The sequence below is a fragment of the Gracilinanus agilis genome, chromosome X (genome assembly GCF_016433145.1).
Source record: "Gracilinanus agilis isolate LMUSP501 chromosome X, AgileGrace, whole genome shotgun sequence".
Taxonomy (NCBI): Eukaryota; Metazoa; Chordata; class Mammalia; order Didelphimorphia; family Didelphidae; genus Gracilinanus; species Gracilinanus agilis.
The window spans coordinates 22,131,347-22,152,134 of record NC_058136.1 but is presented as its reverse complement, the minus strand read 5'-3'; the positions used below and the strand labels follow the sequence as shown (position 1 = coordinate 22,152,134).

Below are 20,788 nucleotides of genomic sequence, written 5' to 3'. Positions count from 1 at the left end.
GAAGCTATGTCAGGCCCGTTATCAATGACATTCTGTGATTCTAGAAGAGCTCACCTTTCAAACATATCAAAATACTGTCCTTCGTGGTGTTTCCCTCCCCCACATTAACACAAGATGCCTCTGCCTAATCCCAGTCACTTTTACCTACAACCAACATTATGGTTCCCGTTTCTACCTTCCTGTCATCTGGTTCTCATTCCTCCCTGACAATGTTAACAGAAAGTCTTTCTGGCCAATGGAGTCACCTTGAAGTTCATTGTTGTTATTCAGAGAATCTCCCTACATCTCCTCTCCATCTTCCTGAATCCCTCTTCTCTCCACCCCACAACATGTAGAAGAGTCTACATTTGAAAAAGAAACGGCACATGGGAAAGAAGTATTCATCTGTCTGTGTGTTATAAATATCTACCTCTTGTTGAGGTATTATGAGCTCTATACCCTTGAAAGGAAGGTGGTGGCAGGGGGGCAGGAAAGCCCATAAAGTAGTGATGGACACTAGACTGGTTGAATCCCAGTTCTGCTTCTGGCTAGCCATATGACCTTGGGCAAGTCTCTGAACTGAGCTGGGCCTTGATTTCTTCAACTACAAAATAAAGGGATTGGATTAGAATATAGTCTCTAGATGTTTTCTCATGTCCTTCTAAGACTAAATCCATGACCCTCTGATTTTTGGGCAAGTCATTTCCATTCTCCAAGAAACTGAGTTAAAGAGCTTGGATTTCTTCTATGAAGGGATTGAAGTAGATTATCTCTCAGATCCCTTTCAACTCTCACAGTCTGTATTCCTGTGGATCTACTGGCTAGGGTACAGCAGTAATCAAAGTCCTTCCTTGCATTGTTCTTTGCAGAGAGGGAGCAGAGGCCCAGAAGGAGGTGGGAAGGGGAAATCAAGAAAGTCAATCCGTTCCTGCTTTAGTTAAGCTAGATAAAAATAGATTTATCTCTATACTTCTGTGGATCTGGTAGATAGGCTTTTTTTTTGGTTTTTAAACCCTTAACTTCTGTGTATTAGCTCATAGGTGGAAGAGTGGTAAGGGTGGGCAATGGGGGTCAAGTGACTTGCCCAGGGTCACACAGCTGGGAAGTGTCTGAGGCCGGATTTGAACCTAGGACCTCGTATCTCTAGGCCTGGCTCTCAATCCACTGAGCTACCCAGCTGCCCTAGATAGGCTTTTATTATTATTTTGTAAAAAGTACTAGATGGACTTGGGGCTAGAAGAGGCCATAAATCCAACTTCTTTATTATACAGGTGAGGAAGCTGAGGCCCAGTGATGACTTGCTCCTTTTCAACTCCTTTATAAAACCTCCAACCAGAGGTGATGGACTCAAGAAGAAGAAAAAGTCGTACCTTTTTCAGATATAGCCAAAGTGGGAATTTATTTTGCTTGACTATTTGTTGTAAACGTTGATTTGTTTTTCAGTTAAGAGTGAGGGTAGGAGGTGGTTCCTTCCCATCCCTCCCCCCACCGAAAAAAAAAAGAATCAAAAGGAAAGCAGGTCATTGAAGCATTTAAAAATGGATAGAGAAGAGAAGGCCAGAAAGAATCCCAAACAAGCAGGGCAGATTTCAGAATTACATGTCGAATTTATTCCATATTTAAAAGGAAAAGCCAGCTATAAATCCCAGTGATTCACAGTTTCATATACAATTCTCTTTTTCAGTTCTACTTTGGGTAAGGAAATGACTATTTCCCTTGCTGTTTGCTAAAAGTTCAGAACAAAAACAAAATTTCAAAGTAAAAAAAATGAAAATGAAAACCCTCCAAACTTGTAACTTGCTGAGCTGAGGGGAACAGACCCTTCCTCTATTGTGAGTCAGGCTGGAGTTCCATGTGCCAATGAGCCTGGACCAGCTGCAGGCCCCAGGAGAGCCAGCAATTACACTGGCTTTCCCCTGAGCCCCCAAAGTTTTTTTGAAACGATAAAGTCATTTAGGAATATTTAATGCTAGGGACCAGTTTCAATTATGCTTTCTTTATTGAATGTGTAATTGGGTTATTCCCTCAGCTCCTAGGCTTTCATTATTTAAGCTGATAATAAGTAACTACTTCAAAGATTTCTTCTTGTTTCTACCTTAAGGGAAGCCACATTAGGCTGGGCAATTCTAGGGTAGATATGAGTGCTGCCAGCTAGAATGTGAAGAGATTGAGCTTCCCCCTCCCCCATCCCCCAACCAATAAACAAACAAACACACAAATAAATAAGACCTGAATGTGTTTTCTACCAGTGGAGAATTAAGTAGCTCTTAATACTGAAAGAATGAGCTCAGAGCTTGGGTTCAGAGAACCAGTGTCAAGATCTCGACCAGCTGGCATTTCTTGTCCTTCATCCCTTCTTCTTATCACTTTCTATTTGCTAAATTCCTTTTCATCTGGGGGCGAGGGAGGGCATGGCTCAAGGACAGATGATGTCCAGGTAATGCTTTCCTTTGGAATGGATGTCTTGGCATGTTTATGGTTGACTGTGGCCCCTGGTTTGGTTCTGCTCCCCACACAAACAAGGACCACCTCCATGTTGGCATTCAAGCTTGTTTGGTTTCTTATGTCTGCTCATCTTAGACCTACTAATGCTGTATTCCTCTATTGGAGCCAGGATGCTTGTGATGTTAATGCAAGCAAAGGGGCCAACATCCCTTCTCTTTCTTCTATTTCAGTTGTGTAGAAGAAAGAGAATTGTTTATGAGTACCAGATTCCTTTCATAAGCACTATCCCAGCTTCATCTAGAGATGGTAAACATTGAGCTGAGGAACTCATGGTTTTGATTGGATTAGACCATCTCCCAGGGCTCAGGAAATAGCTTTTCAGGATAGAATTATCTATCTTATCAACTCAGGTTGAAGGGTGTAAGAGGGAGATTTTAGGTATTTTATAGATATATATTTAAAATGTGGTCGCCAGGAATCAACAATTCAGATTGATTCCATAATTAAAATAGACCCAAGTCAGGATCCGGTTTAAGGTACTTCATTTACAATTAGGAAGATAAAAGGTAGGGAAATAGAGAGAGGAGAGGCCAGTCCAGGCCTGGAGAGGGTTAAAAGACTAATTAAACTAGGTTACAAGCCACAAGACCTTAGAAATCAGAGAGGCTATAAGCCTACTTAAGGCAGAGTTTGGAAACGCCAAGGTAGGCCAAGGAAGTCAGCCTAACTTACCCACGTGACAATTCAGAGTAGAAGCATTCTGAGGTCTCAGCTGAGCACCTTCAGCACCAAGTCCAAAGCTGGAACTCTTTTTTACCAGGTTGTAACCCACATATTTAAAGAGATACTATCTCTTGTCACTTCCTGGGGGTCCACCTCTAATTCAAGTGGACAAATGGCAGCCTCTACACTGATTTGGACTGCCCAAAGGGCAGTCCCTTGTTCTTGATTTGATACTTATTGTCACGTGTGATTAACTATTTCCCCTACTCCTGAGGGAGGTGGGGATGACATAATCTAGATGCCTGGGGTACGTAGATTTTTGACTATGAATGGGCTAGAGTTAATTTCATTTACACAAGGGGTTGTAGAAGAAGGTAGTTGGTAATGATCATAGAATGAAAGGAACTCAGGATCCTATATATGGATTTGGAAGGGACCTCAGAAACCATCCAATTCAATTCCTCCTTTTACAGTTGAGGAAACTGAGGCTCAGTCAAGGGAACTTGTCCAGACTTGTTCTGAATGATACAGGCATTAAGCATCTGAGATGGGATAAGAATCCTAGTCCTATGATTCCAGGGGCAAGCTTCCCTATACATAATTATATTGGTGAAGTACAGATGACTAGATTGGTTTTATCCATGTAAAGACTGGGCAAAATGGTTTGGGGACAAGGTCTTGTATAGGAAATTGGGCACTACTGGTCCACCTGGTTGGAATCCAGAAATTAGTTTCCCTAGTTATATATAATCATAGCCAACTGAATGTAGGGTTATGAAATTTGTCTGAAAAAGCAGTTCCCCTTGGCCCTTTCTATGACTTCAGAAGGAGGGAATTATCAGAGCCCCATTCATCAGAAGGAGGAACTAGGTGGCACAGTAGATAGAGTGCCAGGCCTAGAGTCAAGAGGACCTGGCCTCAGACACTTTCTAGCTGTGTGACCCTGGGCAAGTCACTTAACTCCATTTGCCTAGCCCTTACACTTCTGTCTTAGAGTTGTTACGAAGACACAAATAAGAGTTTAAAGACACCCAATCCATTAGATGCTCTGTTCTCAGTAGAGAGGGACCTCCAGAAGAACCCAATTAAGCCATAAGCTCTTCAATGGCAGCATTGTTGTCTTGGTATCCCTAGCACCTATCACAGTGCCTGGCACAGAGAAAGCAAGCACAGCACAAATTCTGGTTGGGTTGGATTGAAATGATTTATAGGTAAGCTTCTTGAGGGCTTAGCTACTTCTCATTTTTGGCTTTGCATCCCTAGCTCCATGGAGAAGTGCATGATAGGCAGCAGCCGGCAATAATCCATAACTAGCAAGGAATTACACAGGAAAGTATTCTAAAGGATGTATGTCATCAGAGAGATGTATGAGAGAATAAGAAGATGGGCTGGTCACCAGGCAAGAGTGAAGGATGACCACCTGAGGGCTCCATTAATATCTTTATGATGTCAAGAGAATGCAAAGAGGGTCCTCTGGAAGACTGAGTGTATTCTTCCCCCCAACCCTGCATAGTGAACTTATGGGAAGACCTGGAGGAGAGTTAGGCATAATGTATAGGCATGCATGAGTTGCAGTTTGCATCTTTAGAGGAAATTTCTGAATTAAAGAGACTGAAACTCCATTGGAGTATCATCATCTCTGAAGTGCCTTGCACACAGTAGGCATCTAATAAATGTTTATTGAATCGAGTTGAACTGAATTGACAATCCATTCTTCTAAGGCCATCCTAATAGTCATCTTTCAGTTATCTCCCTCTTCTGTGCTGTGGTTGATCTGGAGAGGTAGCCTACAGGCAATTAGAGAGCTATGTTTCTTTGTCACTTCTAATGCTGCCTTGCTGGCCTAGGTATAGACGCTGAGTCATTGTGTATCCCCATAATGACAATGTGGGGACAATTAGCTCATAACAATTACGAATGAAACAAATGTTTCAGAAAGCAGATATATTGTGAAGAAAAACCCAACATCCTGAGACTTAAAATGTTGTATTTGCCCATTTTGTGTGTTGAGCAGTTTTTCAATAGGAATCAATTCTGGACAGTATTGACTTACCTATTTCACAGTTCTTTCCTTCATATCCACCTCGGCACCAGCACTCGTAGGCTTTTGTTGCATCCTTGCATACACCTCCATTTAAGCAGGGATTGGACTCGCACTGGTTACCGTCTTTGAGATAGAAAGAACTGAATTACCAGAGAAGCTGCCCACAGAACCTACTTCTACCCCTCAGGCTCCCAAGTACGGAGAGGAGATGAGCTTCTAGTCAGCATCAGGACAGAAATGGTGACATGAAATATAAGCTAGTTATCCTCAGGCATTAATAATTTTAACATTTTGGGAGCTTCTAGGAGAACTCCCTAATGCATAAAGGGTAGAAAAGCACTGAATTTGAACTGTATGTATCCTGAGGATGAAAGCAGAATGTTATAGGAGGGATACTTCAGTATCTGACACTTTCCCAAAGGTAGCCACCAGATCTTCTTACAAGTTTTCTGGTTCACAAGGCTTTATTTATACTGTAAGGGATGCAGAAAGGACTTATATTTGATCTTATAGAGCAACGGTCGGCAACCTTTTTGGCTGTGAGAGCCATAAAAGCCTGCGGAAGGAGGAGGATGGAGGCGGAAGGCGCTGGAATATGGGGAGGGGGCTGAAGGGCCCCCTGGGGCACATCCTGGGGCTCTGCCCGGACTGGCCAGTCAGGAGGTGGAGCCAGATATGGCTCGAGAGCCATAAGTTGCTGACCCCTGTTATAGAATATCAAGATCTCCTCTTCCATACCTAGATCTTCCTCTGGTGTTCTGAGACTGAATCCAGTGCCACATCTTTTATACAGTGCCGCTTATCTTGTAGTGATTGCTCACAGTGCCTTCGCCTAGACCAGTGACAGAGAAGCTTTAAGAGGAGTGAGTGATGTCCTCAGGCGTGCATGGAGAAGGAGAGGGGAGCAGTCTGGCCCAGCATCCCTCTGGCTTTCTAGGAATGAACTCTGGTGAACTCTGTATTAGGGCGATGGCAGGCGTGTCCACAGAGAAGGCTCTGAGTGCCCCATCTGGTATGTGTTCCATAGGTTTGCCACAATAGACTTTCATTTGCTTGAGACTTAAGGTCTTTCCACGGATATAAAGATGTTGATAGTAAGAAAGGTGTAAGGAGTAAATGAAGATGATGGAGGAAGCATAATGACAAGAAATCTGGTTAGAGCTTGTTTCATATTCTTCCAATATCCTTTTCTCATGCCTCATCCTACCCTGGAGGTGGATAGTCTTGAATTCTTGAAGAGTACACCAGAGTTGCACAATCTCTTGCAGCTGCTACCAAGATAGGAAGGCTTCAGATGATATCTGTCTGTCCAGTAAGGAATCACTTTGGCTAGGAGCAGAGTAGTTTATCAGCAAAAGGGTAGCTACCATTCCTCAAAATTAAGAATCCTTACCTCCTCCTCTCTCCTTCTTTCTAGTCACAGAATATATATTCCCACTCTTAGTGAGGCCAATCTCTCTACCTATGCCCTCAATCCCAAATCCCCCCTCCTTTCTCTAGGTCCCTGCTCTAACAACCATCCCTCCTTCTTCATACATATTGAATCTCTCCCTTTACACTGGCTCGTTCCTGTCAGTCTACAAACATGTTTGATTCTCTCTAGTTCTAAAAAATCTTCCCTTGATCCTTCTATTTTATCCTGCTACTTGTCCCATCTCTTTCTTCCTATTTATTGCTAAATGTCTATTCTCATTATCCCCAACTCATTAAACCATTGCAAAGTGGCTTTTGCCTTCACCGTTATTCTGAGTGTTCTTTTGAAGGCCACTAAAGGTCTAATAGTCAAATCCTCTGGTCTTTTTCTGGCCCCATCTTCCTTGATCTCTCCTCAGCATTTTGCATCCCTCCTTCTGTAAATTCTCTTCTCTCTTAGTTTCTGAACCATCTCATTGACCTAGTCTCCATTTGCCTCTCCAACTATTTTTTTTGTATCCTTCATTAGCTACATGCTTTTTTCCTCAACTCCACGATATAGGTGGGACTCCGAGGTTTCCTCTCAACTTTCATTTTCCCCTACGTTCTCTCCTTCAGCAATCTCATCTGCTCCTATTGGCTTTACCTACCACCCTTTAGTTGGGCATTTCCCAATTGGTTTCCAGCCCTGACCCTTCTTCCGAATTTCAAACCCAGACTTCCAAATGCCTATAGAACGTCTCCATGAAGATGTCTTGGCGACATATCAAACTTATGTCCCAGACTAAGCTCATTATTTTTCTTCCTAAACCTACTCTTCCTTCTGGTTCAACTATTTTCATCTCTAGCATCCTTTTATGTAGACTCTTCTATGGCCAAAACATTGGATTATCTTGGAGTCTTCCTTCAGTGCCATTTTTTGTATCCATTCAGTTACTGGGTATTATAGCTTTCCTCTCCCTGTTCCCCTGCCAAGCACCTCTCTCCTCTGCCTCCTCTATTCCCATTGCTGTTACCCTAGGACTTTATGACCTACTTGTACCTTTATTGTTCCTTTATAAGTCATAGGATTATAATATCATGGCTTTACCCCTGGAAGGACTTTACAGAACATTTTGTCCAACCTCCTCACTTTACAAAGGAGGAGACTGATTGAAATCTCAAGCCAGAAGAATCCTGAGAATTTATCTAGTCTAATCTCTTTACCATAAGGGAGAAGGGATTTGCCCAGAGCTTGTCGTACTTAGGATCATAGGTCTAGAGCTGGAAGGGACCCCAGACACTATCTAGTCCACCCCTGTCATTTTACTGCTGAGGAGCCTGAGGCATAGACAGTTGTGATTTGCCCAGGTCTTTCCCCTTTTGTTCTTGGCATTGAAAAACTCAGCTGAAAAATCTTCAGAGCTTTCCCATTTCCTGCCAAGGAAAGTGCAAACTTGTGCCTGCCATTCAAGGACTTCTCTAGTCTATCCCCTGCCTTTTCAGCTCTATTACATGTTGCTCCCCCAATTTACCCTGGGTTCTTAACCCATATTTTACTTTTCATCTCTATGCCTTTTGCATATGGCTCCTGATGCCATGCTGGTGGTAGCACTGTTGCCCAGTGGCCCTTCTTGCTCAGATGCTAGCCCAATCTCTGTGGACCCAACATGAACTATCATTCTTTCCTCAGGGAAACCTACTCACCCCCATTATGTGCCCACATTCTCCCATGTTGCTTGTCCCAAAGCGTGTTTGCATAAACACTCTAATTTCTTTTGATTGCATGCGAGCACTGGCTCTGGCTAATGTTGGGCACTTGTTTCCACACAAACTGTGCTAGCACTTTCCATTGCGGGCTGCCTCCTCCGAATGATTGAGGATGTTGCACTGAAGGGCCTGGGCTTGGAGCCAGCTCTGCAGCTACTCGTTGGCTGAAATAGAGCCTGGCAGCCAGTGTCACTTCCTGTTGCCTTCAGTCTTCCTTTGAGGGCTTGTTGGGGTTTGCTAAAGGGTTAGGCAGAGCTAAGGGTTAAGAGGGATCAAAGAAGACAGGGGGACAGCTCATGCCAAGGGAGACATTCATTTTGAGGGCTGCTAAGTTGGTCTTTATTGAAAAAAACATGTTTGGATTCCAGATAGTCATGGAGTCATGGAGGGTCAGAGCTGGAAGGGACCTTGGAGCTTGGCTTGCCTGGTCACTTCATTTCACAGAGGAGGAAAGTGAGCTGGGCAAAGAGGGTGCCTAATACTAATGGGAATAGGGACTAGACTAGTGTTGACATTGCTAGAGAGAACTCCCAGGTGAGAAAATTCCCTCTACCACTTGCCCTGAAATGTCTAGTCTTAGACAGTTGGCTGGGGACACTGAGAGATGAAACGATTTGTTGAGGGTTAGGCAGACACTATGTTTCAGAGGTGGTCCTTGAACCCAGTTCTCCCTGCCTCTGAGGCCATCTCTCTCTTCACTACACAATGTTGCCTCTGGAATTGGGATAAGGATAGGGACTGGACATCTGTTTTCATTGGTGTAAGGAACTCCCAGTGGGAGATATCCCTCCATGAGTGGAGAAGTTAACTGTAACGTAAAGTCTATCTTAGAGAATCAGTTGCTTGGTGGTACTGAGAGGTTGGTCACATGTAAAACCCAGTGGAATTACCTGTTGGCTATGGGAGGGGGCTGGGAGGAGGGGAGGGAAAGAACCTGAATCATGGAACCATGGAAAAATTAAAAATAAATAAAAAAAGAAGAGAGGTTGGTCATATAGTTAGTAGGTGTCAGAGGCAGAACCAGAACCCAAATCTTCCTTACAATCTCCAAATGCTTTGCATACATGCTCTCCTTTGTTCCTCACTACAGCTTTGGGAGTGATTCAGACATCAGGGGTGCGGCGTGCAGTGCTGGTCTTGGAGACAACATCTGAATTCAGATTTGATCTCTGGCCCTTAGGACTTGTGTGACCAGGGTGAGGCCACTTTGTCTTCTCTGATCCTCGGTTTCTTCATATGTGAAATGGAGCTAATTAATACCTGTAGCACCTAACTCATAGGGTTGTGCTAAAGCTCCAATGAAATGCGTATAATGTGTTCTAGGAAAGGTGCAAAGTGCTACTCAAATGTCTGCTTTTGTCAAGTTCTACTTCAGTTTTACAGATGGTCAAACTGAGGCTAAAAGAGATTCATTGACCTGGCCAAGGTTACCTAGCTGGTAAGTAGTTGAGGCAGGACTCAAGGTCACTCCCTACCTGCCAAGGGTAGTACAGGATCACCCAACTAATCAATGAATGACAGAACCGGAGCAAGAACCCTCTCTATCTACTGCTCCATGAAGTGCGAAGGAAACCTGAAATGGCAAGACGTGAAGGATCCAGCTCAAAGTCCCACAGCTCCTAGGTGTGTGTCTAAGGCAGGGCTCCTGAGTCCTGAGGCCTTGAGGCTTTGCATTTGAGTGAGGGCCTTGGCTTCCCTTGGTTAAAGGGAAAGCCCATGCCCATATGAGAAATAACAATTGTAATGAGAGCGAGCACTTGGATGTTTGCAAAGCTCTCTTTTTATTTGGTCTTGACGATAACCCTTTGAGGTAAGGGTTATACTTTAACTCCATTTTATAGTCGAGGAAGCTGTGACCTACACTCTAAGTGACTTGCTCAAGTCTACAACTAATCAGAATCTGAGGGAACTTTGGAACTCGGGTCTTTGAGACTCCTAAGTCCAATTCCCTATTCTCTACCACTTAGCTGCTGTACCCATCTATAAGGGGTTCAACCTACTCCTCCAATGGAAACTTTGCAACATCCATAGTCAACCCCTTCCCCATCTCTCGCAGGAGCTCTTCAATCCAGGGACACTGGCTTTCTTGTTGTTCCATGAACAAGCTACTCCATCCGTTGACTCTGGGCCTTACTCTGGCTGCCCCGCACTTCTGGAAGGCTCTTCCTCCTCAGCTCTGCTTCCAGACCTCCTTTAAATCCCAGCTAAAGTCCCCGCTTCTAGTGCCTTCCTCAGATTGATTATTTTCTTTTGATTCTGTCTTTAGTTTGTTTGCATATTGCTCATTTTTATGTGATTTCCCCCCATTCAACTGTGAGGTCCTAGAGAATAGGAATGCCTTTTGTCTTTCTTTCTATGCTAGGGCTTAGCACAGTGCCTGGTACATAGTCGAATTGTTTTCTCAGCCAGGTTCTATTCTTTGTGACCTCCCCATGAGGTTTCCTTGGCAAAGATACTGGGGTGCTTTGCCATTTCCTTCTTCAGCTCATCTTACAGATAAGGACACTGAGGCAAACAGGTTTAAGTGACTTGCCCAGGGTCACACAGTTTATAAGTATCTGAAGCAGAATTTGAATTCTGGAAGAGGAGTCTTTCTCACTCCAGCTCTAGCACTCTATCCGCTATTCCACCTCGCTGCCCACAGAGTAGGCATTTAATAAATGCTTATTTATATTTTGTACATTATTCTACAATGTACATTACATACAGTTAGTTGACGGTATTGCTAGCAAACTGGACAAGGAATGGCAATGTCGACTTTGTGATGGCCATCCCCTCCCGTTCCCCCTTCTCTTTGCCTAGGTTGCAATGGTAGCTAGGAGGGGATGTAGCAAGGTCAGAGTTAAAAAAAAACATGGGACTTTAGGGCAAAAGTGTTCTACCTTCTACCTTCCTCATTTTCTACCTATGTGATCCCACTCCTCTGAATTTAGCTTCCTCATCTGTAAAAGGGGATAATAATACACACCCATCTGACCAGGATTAAGTGAGATGTATGCAAAATGATCTGGCCAGATGCCACTGTCCCAGGCCTCAGAAGACTTCCTGGAAGCGCCTGGGCCTCAAAACCCGGGTCAGAGCATGAATGAGGCTGATGATTCACAATCCCTTTTGACAGATACCATTTATGGATGTCACATCTATTTACAGTGAAATGAAATCAATACTTACCCACATACTGATTCCAAAATTCACTCTAGTAAGAAAAAAGAAAACAATAGAAGAAAATGAATGGTGATGCCACTTATCAATTTAAAACAACTTTTATCAATGCCTTTACCTTTCAAATTATATTCATTGCTGGATATATTCCTCAAATGGAATGGATCCCTCTCATGTAATAAAGAAAATCATTTATGCAAAATGATTGCTGCAATAGTGACTATATCTAACAATGTATATAATTCTAACCTGTGAATTGGAGGTGGGGGACATAAGCTGGAGCTAGATCATCCCAGATCTTGAGAACCAGTTCCTCAATTTATACTTTGGAAATCATCAAACGCTACAAATCAGATCTCGATTTGCTCTTTTGTTGATCTACTTAGACTCAAGAAAGTGACTAAAAAATGTTTCAAAAGAGATTAAATGTAAAGGTTTGTTGTGCACACATTTTTCTTTTCCCAAATCTGGTAAACATTTACTAGGACACCCCTGGCAAAGTAGATTTCATTGTCTTTTCTTTGAGATCATGACTGGTGAACTTAAAAAATGTTTTGAAATATGGTTGTCTTTCTTATGTCCAAAGTAATCAATCATATTCAAAATCCATCATATTCCATCATCTACATTGCCCTGGTATGTGGGTTATTCAACTGTTTTCTTCTCCCTCATTTGCACAGATGTGTGCTTTCATCAATTCCTTCCCCCAGCATAGGTTGCAACCCCTTTTAAAGATGCTTTTGTGAGTTGTGGTGGCCCTACCCTTCCTCTCCAGTCCTTTATTTGTTGGCCAACCATACAGCAAGGAGTCTCTCTCCCTACTTTTACTAAGCTGCTTCTCTACAGTCAGATATGGTCATATCATCACCCCTCTCCAAAGCCTTTCCGCTTTGTTGGGATCTGCCAGAGCTCCTGTTCTACTGTGAGAACCTAAGAGCAACTGCAAACCATGATGAAGAATGGGAAGAAGATGCTAGTGGGAAATACTTACTGCCTTTTCTGTGTTTTCAAAAACTTCTCGAGCTTCTTCAAAATCACATTTTTCTTCTTTGCATTCCCTTTCAAGGTTTCCTTGAACGAATTCTTCCAGTTTACCCGAGTTATACCTCTTTGGTCGATTAAGAATCTTGGTGGCATTTTCATGGTCAAGAAAAACTGAAATTAAAACCAATAAACATACGATAGGTGTAAGATAATCAAGGTCAGGAAAGAGTAGTCCAAGAATGGCTTTCTTTTCAGTCCAGATGAGCCCCAAGCTAATTTGCCATTGATGCTCAAACAGGACCCAGGAGGAGGCCCTTCCCATGGGAAACCTAGAGGCCCATCTTTGGGAATTTTAATTCAGTTTTTCTTTGAATCAGGGCCTTTGTAGTACTAAGAGACTCCCAGATTTTTTTCAGCCTGGGGTTAAAAAGAAATCCTTAAATTATCACACATCAAATCCTTGCTTATCTCCTTGAAGAGAGCAATCCAGTGAGCTGAAATCAGTCATTGAGCCAACATTGTACTAGGCACCACTTATACACAGAAAGGCAAAAAATGGTACATTTGTCCAAGGAGCTTATAATCTAATGTGGGTGGAGTCATGCAAACAACTACAGTGTACACAAACATGCTATACAGAGGATAAATTAGAAAGATTCAGCAGAAGGAAGGCATTCCCTTTGAAATGGACTGGGGAAGACTTCTTATAGAAAATGAAATTCTAGCTGAGACTTGAAGGAAACCAGGAGACAGAAGTGAGGAGGGAGAACAGTCCAGACCCATCTAGTGTGATATTGGAAATTTGGGAGTCCTTGAACTAATTTTGAGGTCCCTGATCTAAACTTCTTGTGGATATTTAGAGCTCTTTCAAACTACATTTCCCAAGATCCAACTGGCTCCCTGTCTTACGTGGTGATGTAAGACAGTTACATAATAATGTAAACAGAAGGATCAATAGTGAGTAAAGGATTGTTACTTCCTCTTTTCTGCCTATGGAGCGGAGCAAGGATGGGAGGAGGAGGTAATTGCGGGTCCTTCAAAATGACTCTTAGTATGGCACATGGCTTCATTTTTCTAAAGACTTCCAATAAATCCTTTAAAACCATAATATTTTTAAATCTATCCTTTTATATCCATTTTATTTCTTACATTAATGAAAATCCCAAGTTAAAAGATGGACTTTATTGTTTAAACATCAGCAAGGAGACCATTTTCACTGTATATAGTGGGCAGAAGGTATAAGGAGACTCGAAAGGCAACGGGTGGGGAGAGGTTGGTTGTAAAAGGCTTTGAATGCCAATTTAAAAAATATTTTATCCTGAAGGTGATAGGGAGCCACCGCAGTTTGAGGATGATATGGTCAGATCTGGAAAGTAGGAAGATCATTTTGTCTTTTTGGAAAGCAGTGACCCTAATATTCTGGCCACACAGTTTTGAAATGAAAAAGGAGAGATGCTTGGTGGAGTTTCAACTGCAGATCAGGCCCTTGTCTTTCTTGTCAATATTGGCCTTTAGGTGGAGAAGGTTCCCTGCATTGGGATTTCCTGAGCAGTCTTCTAGGCTTAGGAACTATCATACTTTGGTCTCGTTATTCTTAGTACATTTAACTCTTAGTTAAGAACTGAGACTTGGATAGATGTTGAGACATCAAGACACAAAAATTTCCTTGCTGTGAGTGCTATCACCATAGTCACTTATTATGATCTTTTTAATAAATGGATTGCATGAGTTGTGGCCGGAACAATTCATTGTCTACTGGCCCAGTCCTCTCTCGATGGGAATAGATTGGGCCCCTTTCCAATTCATCCTCTGTGCAGTTACCCAGTTGATATTTCATATAACACAGATCTAACCATGCCACTTCTGTGCTCAACAAATATCAGTTGCTCCCTATTACTTCTAGGATAAAATAAAAATTCCCACACTTGGTATTTAAAACTCTTCACAATTTGACTCTAGAACTTTACTCTTTCCAGAACTTTACTCCAGAATACTACTCCTGTTCATTTGATCTATGTTCTAGCCAAACTGGATTATTTGTTCCTCATCAACTCCCACCTCCCAGCCTTTGCACAGGCTTTTTGCCCTGCCTGAAATGAGCTCCCTTCTCATCTCTGCTGCTTGGAATCCCTAGCTATCTTCTGGGCTCAGATCAAGTGCCATCTTTTTGTTTTTGTCCCCCAGTACCTTGCACAGTGCCTGGTACATAATAAGTGCTTAATAAATATTCGTTGAATTGATTTGATCCCTAGATAAGACACATAGTCCACTGGCATCCCTGGGATCATACTAGAATCATTTTTGGGTTGGCAAACCCAACCAGAGCTTGAGTTTGTCCTCTTCTTTGTGCCCCATTACACATCTCAGTAAGGCATCAGAAGAAGACCATATCTAGGGAGGATATGGGGAGTTAAAAATACATTTAATTAACATCTTGAACTCTAGAAGATACCTGGGGGTGAGACCCTAGTTCTTCCTAAGAAGAAAGCATCTGAAAAGGCTAGAATCTGTCCACTAGATGACCTTTCCAAGATATTTTGAGATTCCTTATTTGAGCTCTAACTGTTGTCACAATTCAGGGAGTGGGACAGTGGACCACAGAATTGGAAGGATGTTGCCACTTACAGTAGCCCAAAGGAGGGTACCAATATCTCTCTCACTCTGAGGCTACCTGTTGGAAGAAGAAAGCAAGGAGAGACTAGGCCTCTGGCCTCATTTTGGTCCATCTCATTGCATTGTGGGAATTTATTTGTATATTTTAGAATGTAACAGAGTGCCAGAGCTACATTGACACCCTTGCTGGGACAGAATGTTGAAGCTCTCTGGAGGTTCATTCCTCTGTTGGTGTTATATGCCTCTCTGGGGAAAGGAAGATACTATTGGACATTGGGATCTAAAGTACTTGAGGTCTTTGGTACAAAATCCACCAAAGGGCCAGGTAGCAAAAACTCGGTGGAATAATGTCAGCAGTAGCTTCATCCTTGCCATCACCAGAGTCCATTCCTAGTCTTGTAGGCAGGCCAATGTCAGAGGTTGTGGGACCCTTAACACCATAGCTACCAGTTGATGTACCTCTCAGAAAAGACCATGTTGATTAGGCTTACTCTACTCTATTGATTCCAATATTCCAATTTGATGTGACAATATTTAAATCTGTCATCCACAGAAACATAAGTTTAATCAAACATTCATAGAAAGGAAGAAGGGATCATAGAATAATAGAACCAGAGCTGGAAGAGGTCTCAAAAGGCACCTAGTCTGAACTACTACCTTGAACATGAATGACCTCTACAAAATCTTTTGCAGCTGGCCTGCTTTTGAAGTTCTCCAGTGATGGAGAACTCAACCTCACAAGATTTTCCATTCCATTTTAAAGCTTCTCGAAGGTATTTGTTTGATATATTTGACTGAAATCTACTTCCCTAGAATTTCCACCCTTTGGCCATACTTTTGCCTCTAGGGCCAATCAGAATTAGTGTAATAATACCTTCATTAATAAAGGTAAGACAACCCTGTATGACAATCCTCAGCTCTTAGCTTTCTCTCCCCCAATTTTACTGGTTCCCATTGTCTCTATTCTCTCCCTTCCTACTCTTTTGTTGATCCTTGGACATTACCATTTGACAGAAACTGTGCTTCTAAGGTGATCTCTGGTGATCTGTTACCTGCTAAATATGATACCCCCAAACAGGTCTCATTCTTGATCTCTCTATAACTTTTGAAACTGTTAACCACCTCCTTCTTCCTGTTTGCCCTTTTTTTAAACCCTTACCTTCTGTCTTAGAATCAATACTGTGTATTGGTTCCAACACAGAAGAGTATTAGGGACTAGGCAATGGGGGTCAAGTGACTTGCCCAGGGTCACACAACTAGGAAGTGTCTGAAACCAGATTTGAACCCAGGACCTCCCGTCTCTAGGCCTGGCTCTCAACCCAATGAGCAACCTACTTGGTTTTCATGACACTACTCTCTCCTTGTTCTTCTATTTGTCTGTCTGTTCCTTCTTGATTTCCTTTCCTAGATCGTCAACCACAATCCATCTCCCTTTGTCCATGTCCCCAAGTTTCTGTGCTTGGGTTCCCTCCTTCACCAGCACCACCATCATTATTTTCCTCTTCTTCCTCCTCTCTCCCTCCTACCTCCCTCTCTCTCATAAGCTCCCATGAATTCAGTGATCTTCTCTATTTGGATGACTCCTAAAGTTCCTTATCCAAGTCTAATCTCTCTCCTTATCATTTATCCCTTATTGCCAACTGACATCTAGACGTTTTTGCCTGAAGATCCTTTGGGCATCTCACATTCAACCTGACTGAAATGTAACTCATAATTTTCCCCTTCAACTTTTCCCTTCTTCAAATATCCCCTTCCAGTCACCATCTTCAAGCCTTCCCTCTCCTCCATCGATTTCCAATTAATTGCAAAATCTTGTCAGTTCTTTCTCATCCCAACATCTTTTTTCATTCATCTCCTTTTCTCCCCTCACACAGAGCCACCACCTTAGATTTGTCTCTCTTTATTTCTCACTCAGACCAATGCAACAGCCTTCTATGTGGTCTTCCATTTCTATCCTTTCCCCTCTCCAATCTATCCTCCTACATAGCTACTAAAATAATGTTTCTAAGGCACACATCTGAATGTGCTGCTCCCCTGCTCAAACATCTTTGGTGGCTCCCTCCTTCCTCTAGGGTATAATACAAATTCCTCAGCATAGTACTTAAAGTCCTCCATGGAGGGTCCAACCTGTTGTCCCAGACTTCACATTTCTCCCTTTCTAGTACTCTCTGTTACAGCCCAACTTGCTAATGTCCATAAAGTTGATATTTTACCTCCACCTCCAAATGAAACACTACAATCTGTTACTTAGGGGGAATCACATACAAACATAAAAGACATAAATAGAATAAAATTAAAAGACTGATTCTATATTCATGCTATCTTAGCATTGGCTATCCTACATACCTGGAAGGCATTTACTCTTTATTCCTATCTCCTATCAATTGCCCCCCTCCTCCAGGAAGTCATCCCTCATTCCCTCTGCTATCTCTCTTTCCCTTCTCAAACTGCCCTGCTCTGGCTAATATGCATACAGGTAATATATAACCCCTGGAAGTTAGGGTCTGGTTTCATCTTGTCTCTTCACATGCAGTGCCTGGAAGAAAAGAGTGACTCAAAAGTCCTGGGCTAGAATTCTGGTTCATCTACCAGCTGTGTGCAGGCAATGACTTTATTTAAATCACTTCCCCTCTCTGAGCCTCATTTTCACATCTGTAAATTGTGTGGCTTGAACCAGATGACTTGTAAGCTTCCCTCTAGCCCTGTCAATAAAATAAATAAATAGATACTAAGTAGGTGCTTAACAATTATTTTCTGAGGGTCATTGATTACAAGCCTGTAACTCTTTCTACCAAATCCTTGAATGGCCTGGCTTCTTGTCTTCTCTTTCCTGCATTGATCACACGCTGTCTTGCCAATATCCCTGTAAAAATATGCTCCAACTCCGAAGTCACTTCTTAGTCTTGCTTCCGTCCCCATGAGATCTCTATTGAGTACAAAGAGTCCTAAAATATCAACTCTAAGAGCTTAGAGACAGATAAAGGCCTTCCTTTCTAGCTGTGACTGTAGCGATAGGGTTGGCTGATAAATCCGGATGCTCTAATGAAAAGTTAAATGGCCGTACGGCAACCTGCAAACTCCAAGTGAAAAAGATAGATTCTTAAAATAGTAGCAGGCAATTAGACCTTCCTTTTGGAGCTGTTCACCTTTCAATTACCTTGGATAAGTTGGAAAGGTGGATGGGGTTTGTCTGTAAACTGTGTACAGCCGGTCGGCATGTATGACTTTGGCCTCTCCTAATTGTTTGGGGACACCACAGGAAAAGCGTCTAGGAGATAGATGGGCTTGGGATCTGGGAGACCTGGGTTCCAATCCTGCTTTTGGTTTTGGGACCTTGGCCATGTATTTTCACTTCTTTGCTTTGGTTTCCTCATCTTCAAGGTTCTGTTCAATTCAGCAAACATTTGCCAAACTATCAACAATGTATCAGGCGCTTTGCTAGATGCTGGAGATGCAAATATAGAAATACAATGGCCTCCAACTTCATGGAGCTTATAGTTGATTGGATTGAGAATAGCATGTGTTCAGATAATTAAAGCGAAATGAATATAGAGTAGGTGGGGATGGAAGAGTAGCACTAGTGACTGTTAGAAACAAGAAAACTCTCCTTTAGAGCTTTTGATGAGAATAATATCTCATGTATGTTATTATAGAGGAGCAGCTAGGTGGCTCACTGGATAGAGTGTCAGGCCTGGAGTCAGGAGGTCCTGGGTTCAAATCTGGTCTCGGACACTTCCTAACTAGATGACCCTGGGCAAGTCACTTCACCCCATTTGTCTGGCCTTTGCCCTTCTGTCTGAAAGTTCTTACTAAGACAGAAAGTAAAGATTTTTTTTTAATACATGCAGAAACTTCTTATAGCTCTAGAGCTAGAAAGTACTCCACGGGTCATCTACTCCAAGCCAGTCATTTTACAGATGAGGAAACTGAACCTCAGGGAGTTGAAGTTAATTGCCCAAAGTATTACACAGGTAGTGTATCTCAGAGTTGTTGCAAAACTCAAGTGCAATCATATTAGGTGAAGTGTTGCATAAACGTTAAAGCTCTAATAAATGTCAATCATTGTTAGATGCCAAAATGTAGGTAACCCTTGATAGATTAGTGCTTTTCCCATGTTCTGACCATTCCCTGTTTAGATCTCAGAAACAGTGTATAATAGTGGTTAGATACAGGATTGGAACCAGGAAGACCTTGGCCTTATTGTCATCTCCGTTACTAGCTTTGTGACTCTGAGTAAGTCACTTAACCTGAGAGGTTCCGTCTCCTCTTTTTTTGTATGCAACATGATATGATAGAAAGAGCACTGATTCTGAAATTGGAAGCCAAAATCTAAATTAAAATCCTGTCCCTGAGAATTACTGCCAGTATGACCTTAGGCAAGTCATTGAATCTCTGTTAAAAAAGGGAATTGGACTAGATGGTCCCCTATGGTCCCTTTCAACTCTAGATCAATGATTATGTGCCCTGTTTCCTCACTTGTAATATTTTTCTATTTAGGAGATAACAGAGAATCCATCTTATTGGAAGCTCCTTGAGGGCAAAGAGTATCTTTTGCCTCTTTTTTATATCCTCAGAACTTAGCACAGAGCCTGACACTGAGTAGGTGATTAATACTTGGTCATTGAATTGAAAGGTAAGGGGCATCTTGTTTCCAAGGCCCAAGCCTAAGTAAAAGAGACAGACAACTTGGGGTCCTGAGGCAAGTTTCAGAATTTTAGAATATTTGAGCTGGAAGTAACTTTAGAGATCATCTAGTTCAACCTCCTTATTTGATAAAGGTGGAAACTGAGGCCCAGTGAAGGAACAGGAGTTACCTAAGGCCATACAATATGGCAGTGACACAGCTAAGACTTAAACCTAGGAATTCTGACTCCAAATCTAAAACTCTTTCCACTATACCCTGACCTCTCCCTCCCCAGGCCTTGGTTTCTACTTCCATCACTTGAGAGAATTTGGCTACATGATTCTTAAGGTCTACTCAAGCTTGAAATATCCATGAGACTTGTAGCAGAATCATGAAATTTTCTATATATCCAGAAAGGATCTAAACAAAGGAATAACAGAGCCATGACAACAGGAGAAGCCAGAATCTACCAGGCCACATGAGACCTCGGTGGATTTTTTATCTCATTGACTGGCTCCAGCATCCTCACCAAATAGTAGGAAGGACCCCTACATGTTCATTTATACTTGTGGCCAAAAGAAATGGAATAAGACACTAACCTGCGCCTTCAGCACCAAAAAGATACCCTGAACAGCAGATGATCAGGAGGAACAGGAGGCCAGTCATGTTCAGACAGCAGCACACAACCTTTGCCTGTTGATTGTGCAAGTAGGGAAGCTCAAAGATGGTTCCAAAGTACAGATGAAGATGTATTTGCTTCTGGTAAATAGTTAAAACTTCTGGGCTCTTGGATTTGGCCTCCAGCCTGTTAGGGTAGAGAAGGAAGGGTATGCAATGGTCATGATGGACTTACTTGATTTGCCACTGTTCTCCAAGCCTGAAGAGGAGAATACTGTGAATAGCAAGAAAATGCAGGGATTGGAGATCCTAGGAGGAAGCATCATGAGGTTTGGCCTCCATATTCCAACGAGTTTCTCCTCCCAACCCTTCTACTGCCTGAAGCCAGCTCATAGCTAATCAATGGGCGGAGGTATAATCTAGGGGTTCTGGAA

The 20,788-nt window shown here is 42.4% G+C and overlaps 1 protein-coding gene across 1 annotated transcript in view; it reads right to left on the bottom strand.

The window, feature by feature from the left end:
- F9 (coagulation factor IX) overlaps nucleotides 1–20,414 on the bottom strand; it is a 46,867-nt gene extending 26,453 nt beyond the window's left edge. The window contains exons 1-4 of the mRNA XM_044682466.1: nucleotides 20,336–20,414; nucleotides 12,507–12,670; nucleotides 11,525–11,549; nucleotides 5,201–5,314 (exon numbers count right to left, since the gene is read on the bottom strand). Of these exons, the coding sequence (XP_044538401.1) occupies nucleotides 5,201–5,314; nucleotides 11,525–11,549; nucleotides 12,507–12,670; nucleotides 20,336–20,402 (370 nt within the window). The 5' untranslated portion in view covers nucleotides 20,403–20,414. The remainder of the gene's footprint in view (nucleotides 1–5,200; nucleotides 5,315–11,524; nucleotides 11,550–12,506; nucleotides 12,671–20,335) is intronic.
- Nucleotides 20,415–20,788: the final 374 nt, after the last annotated feature.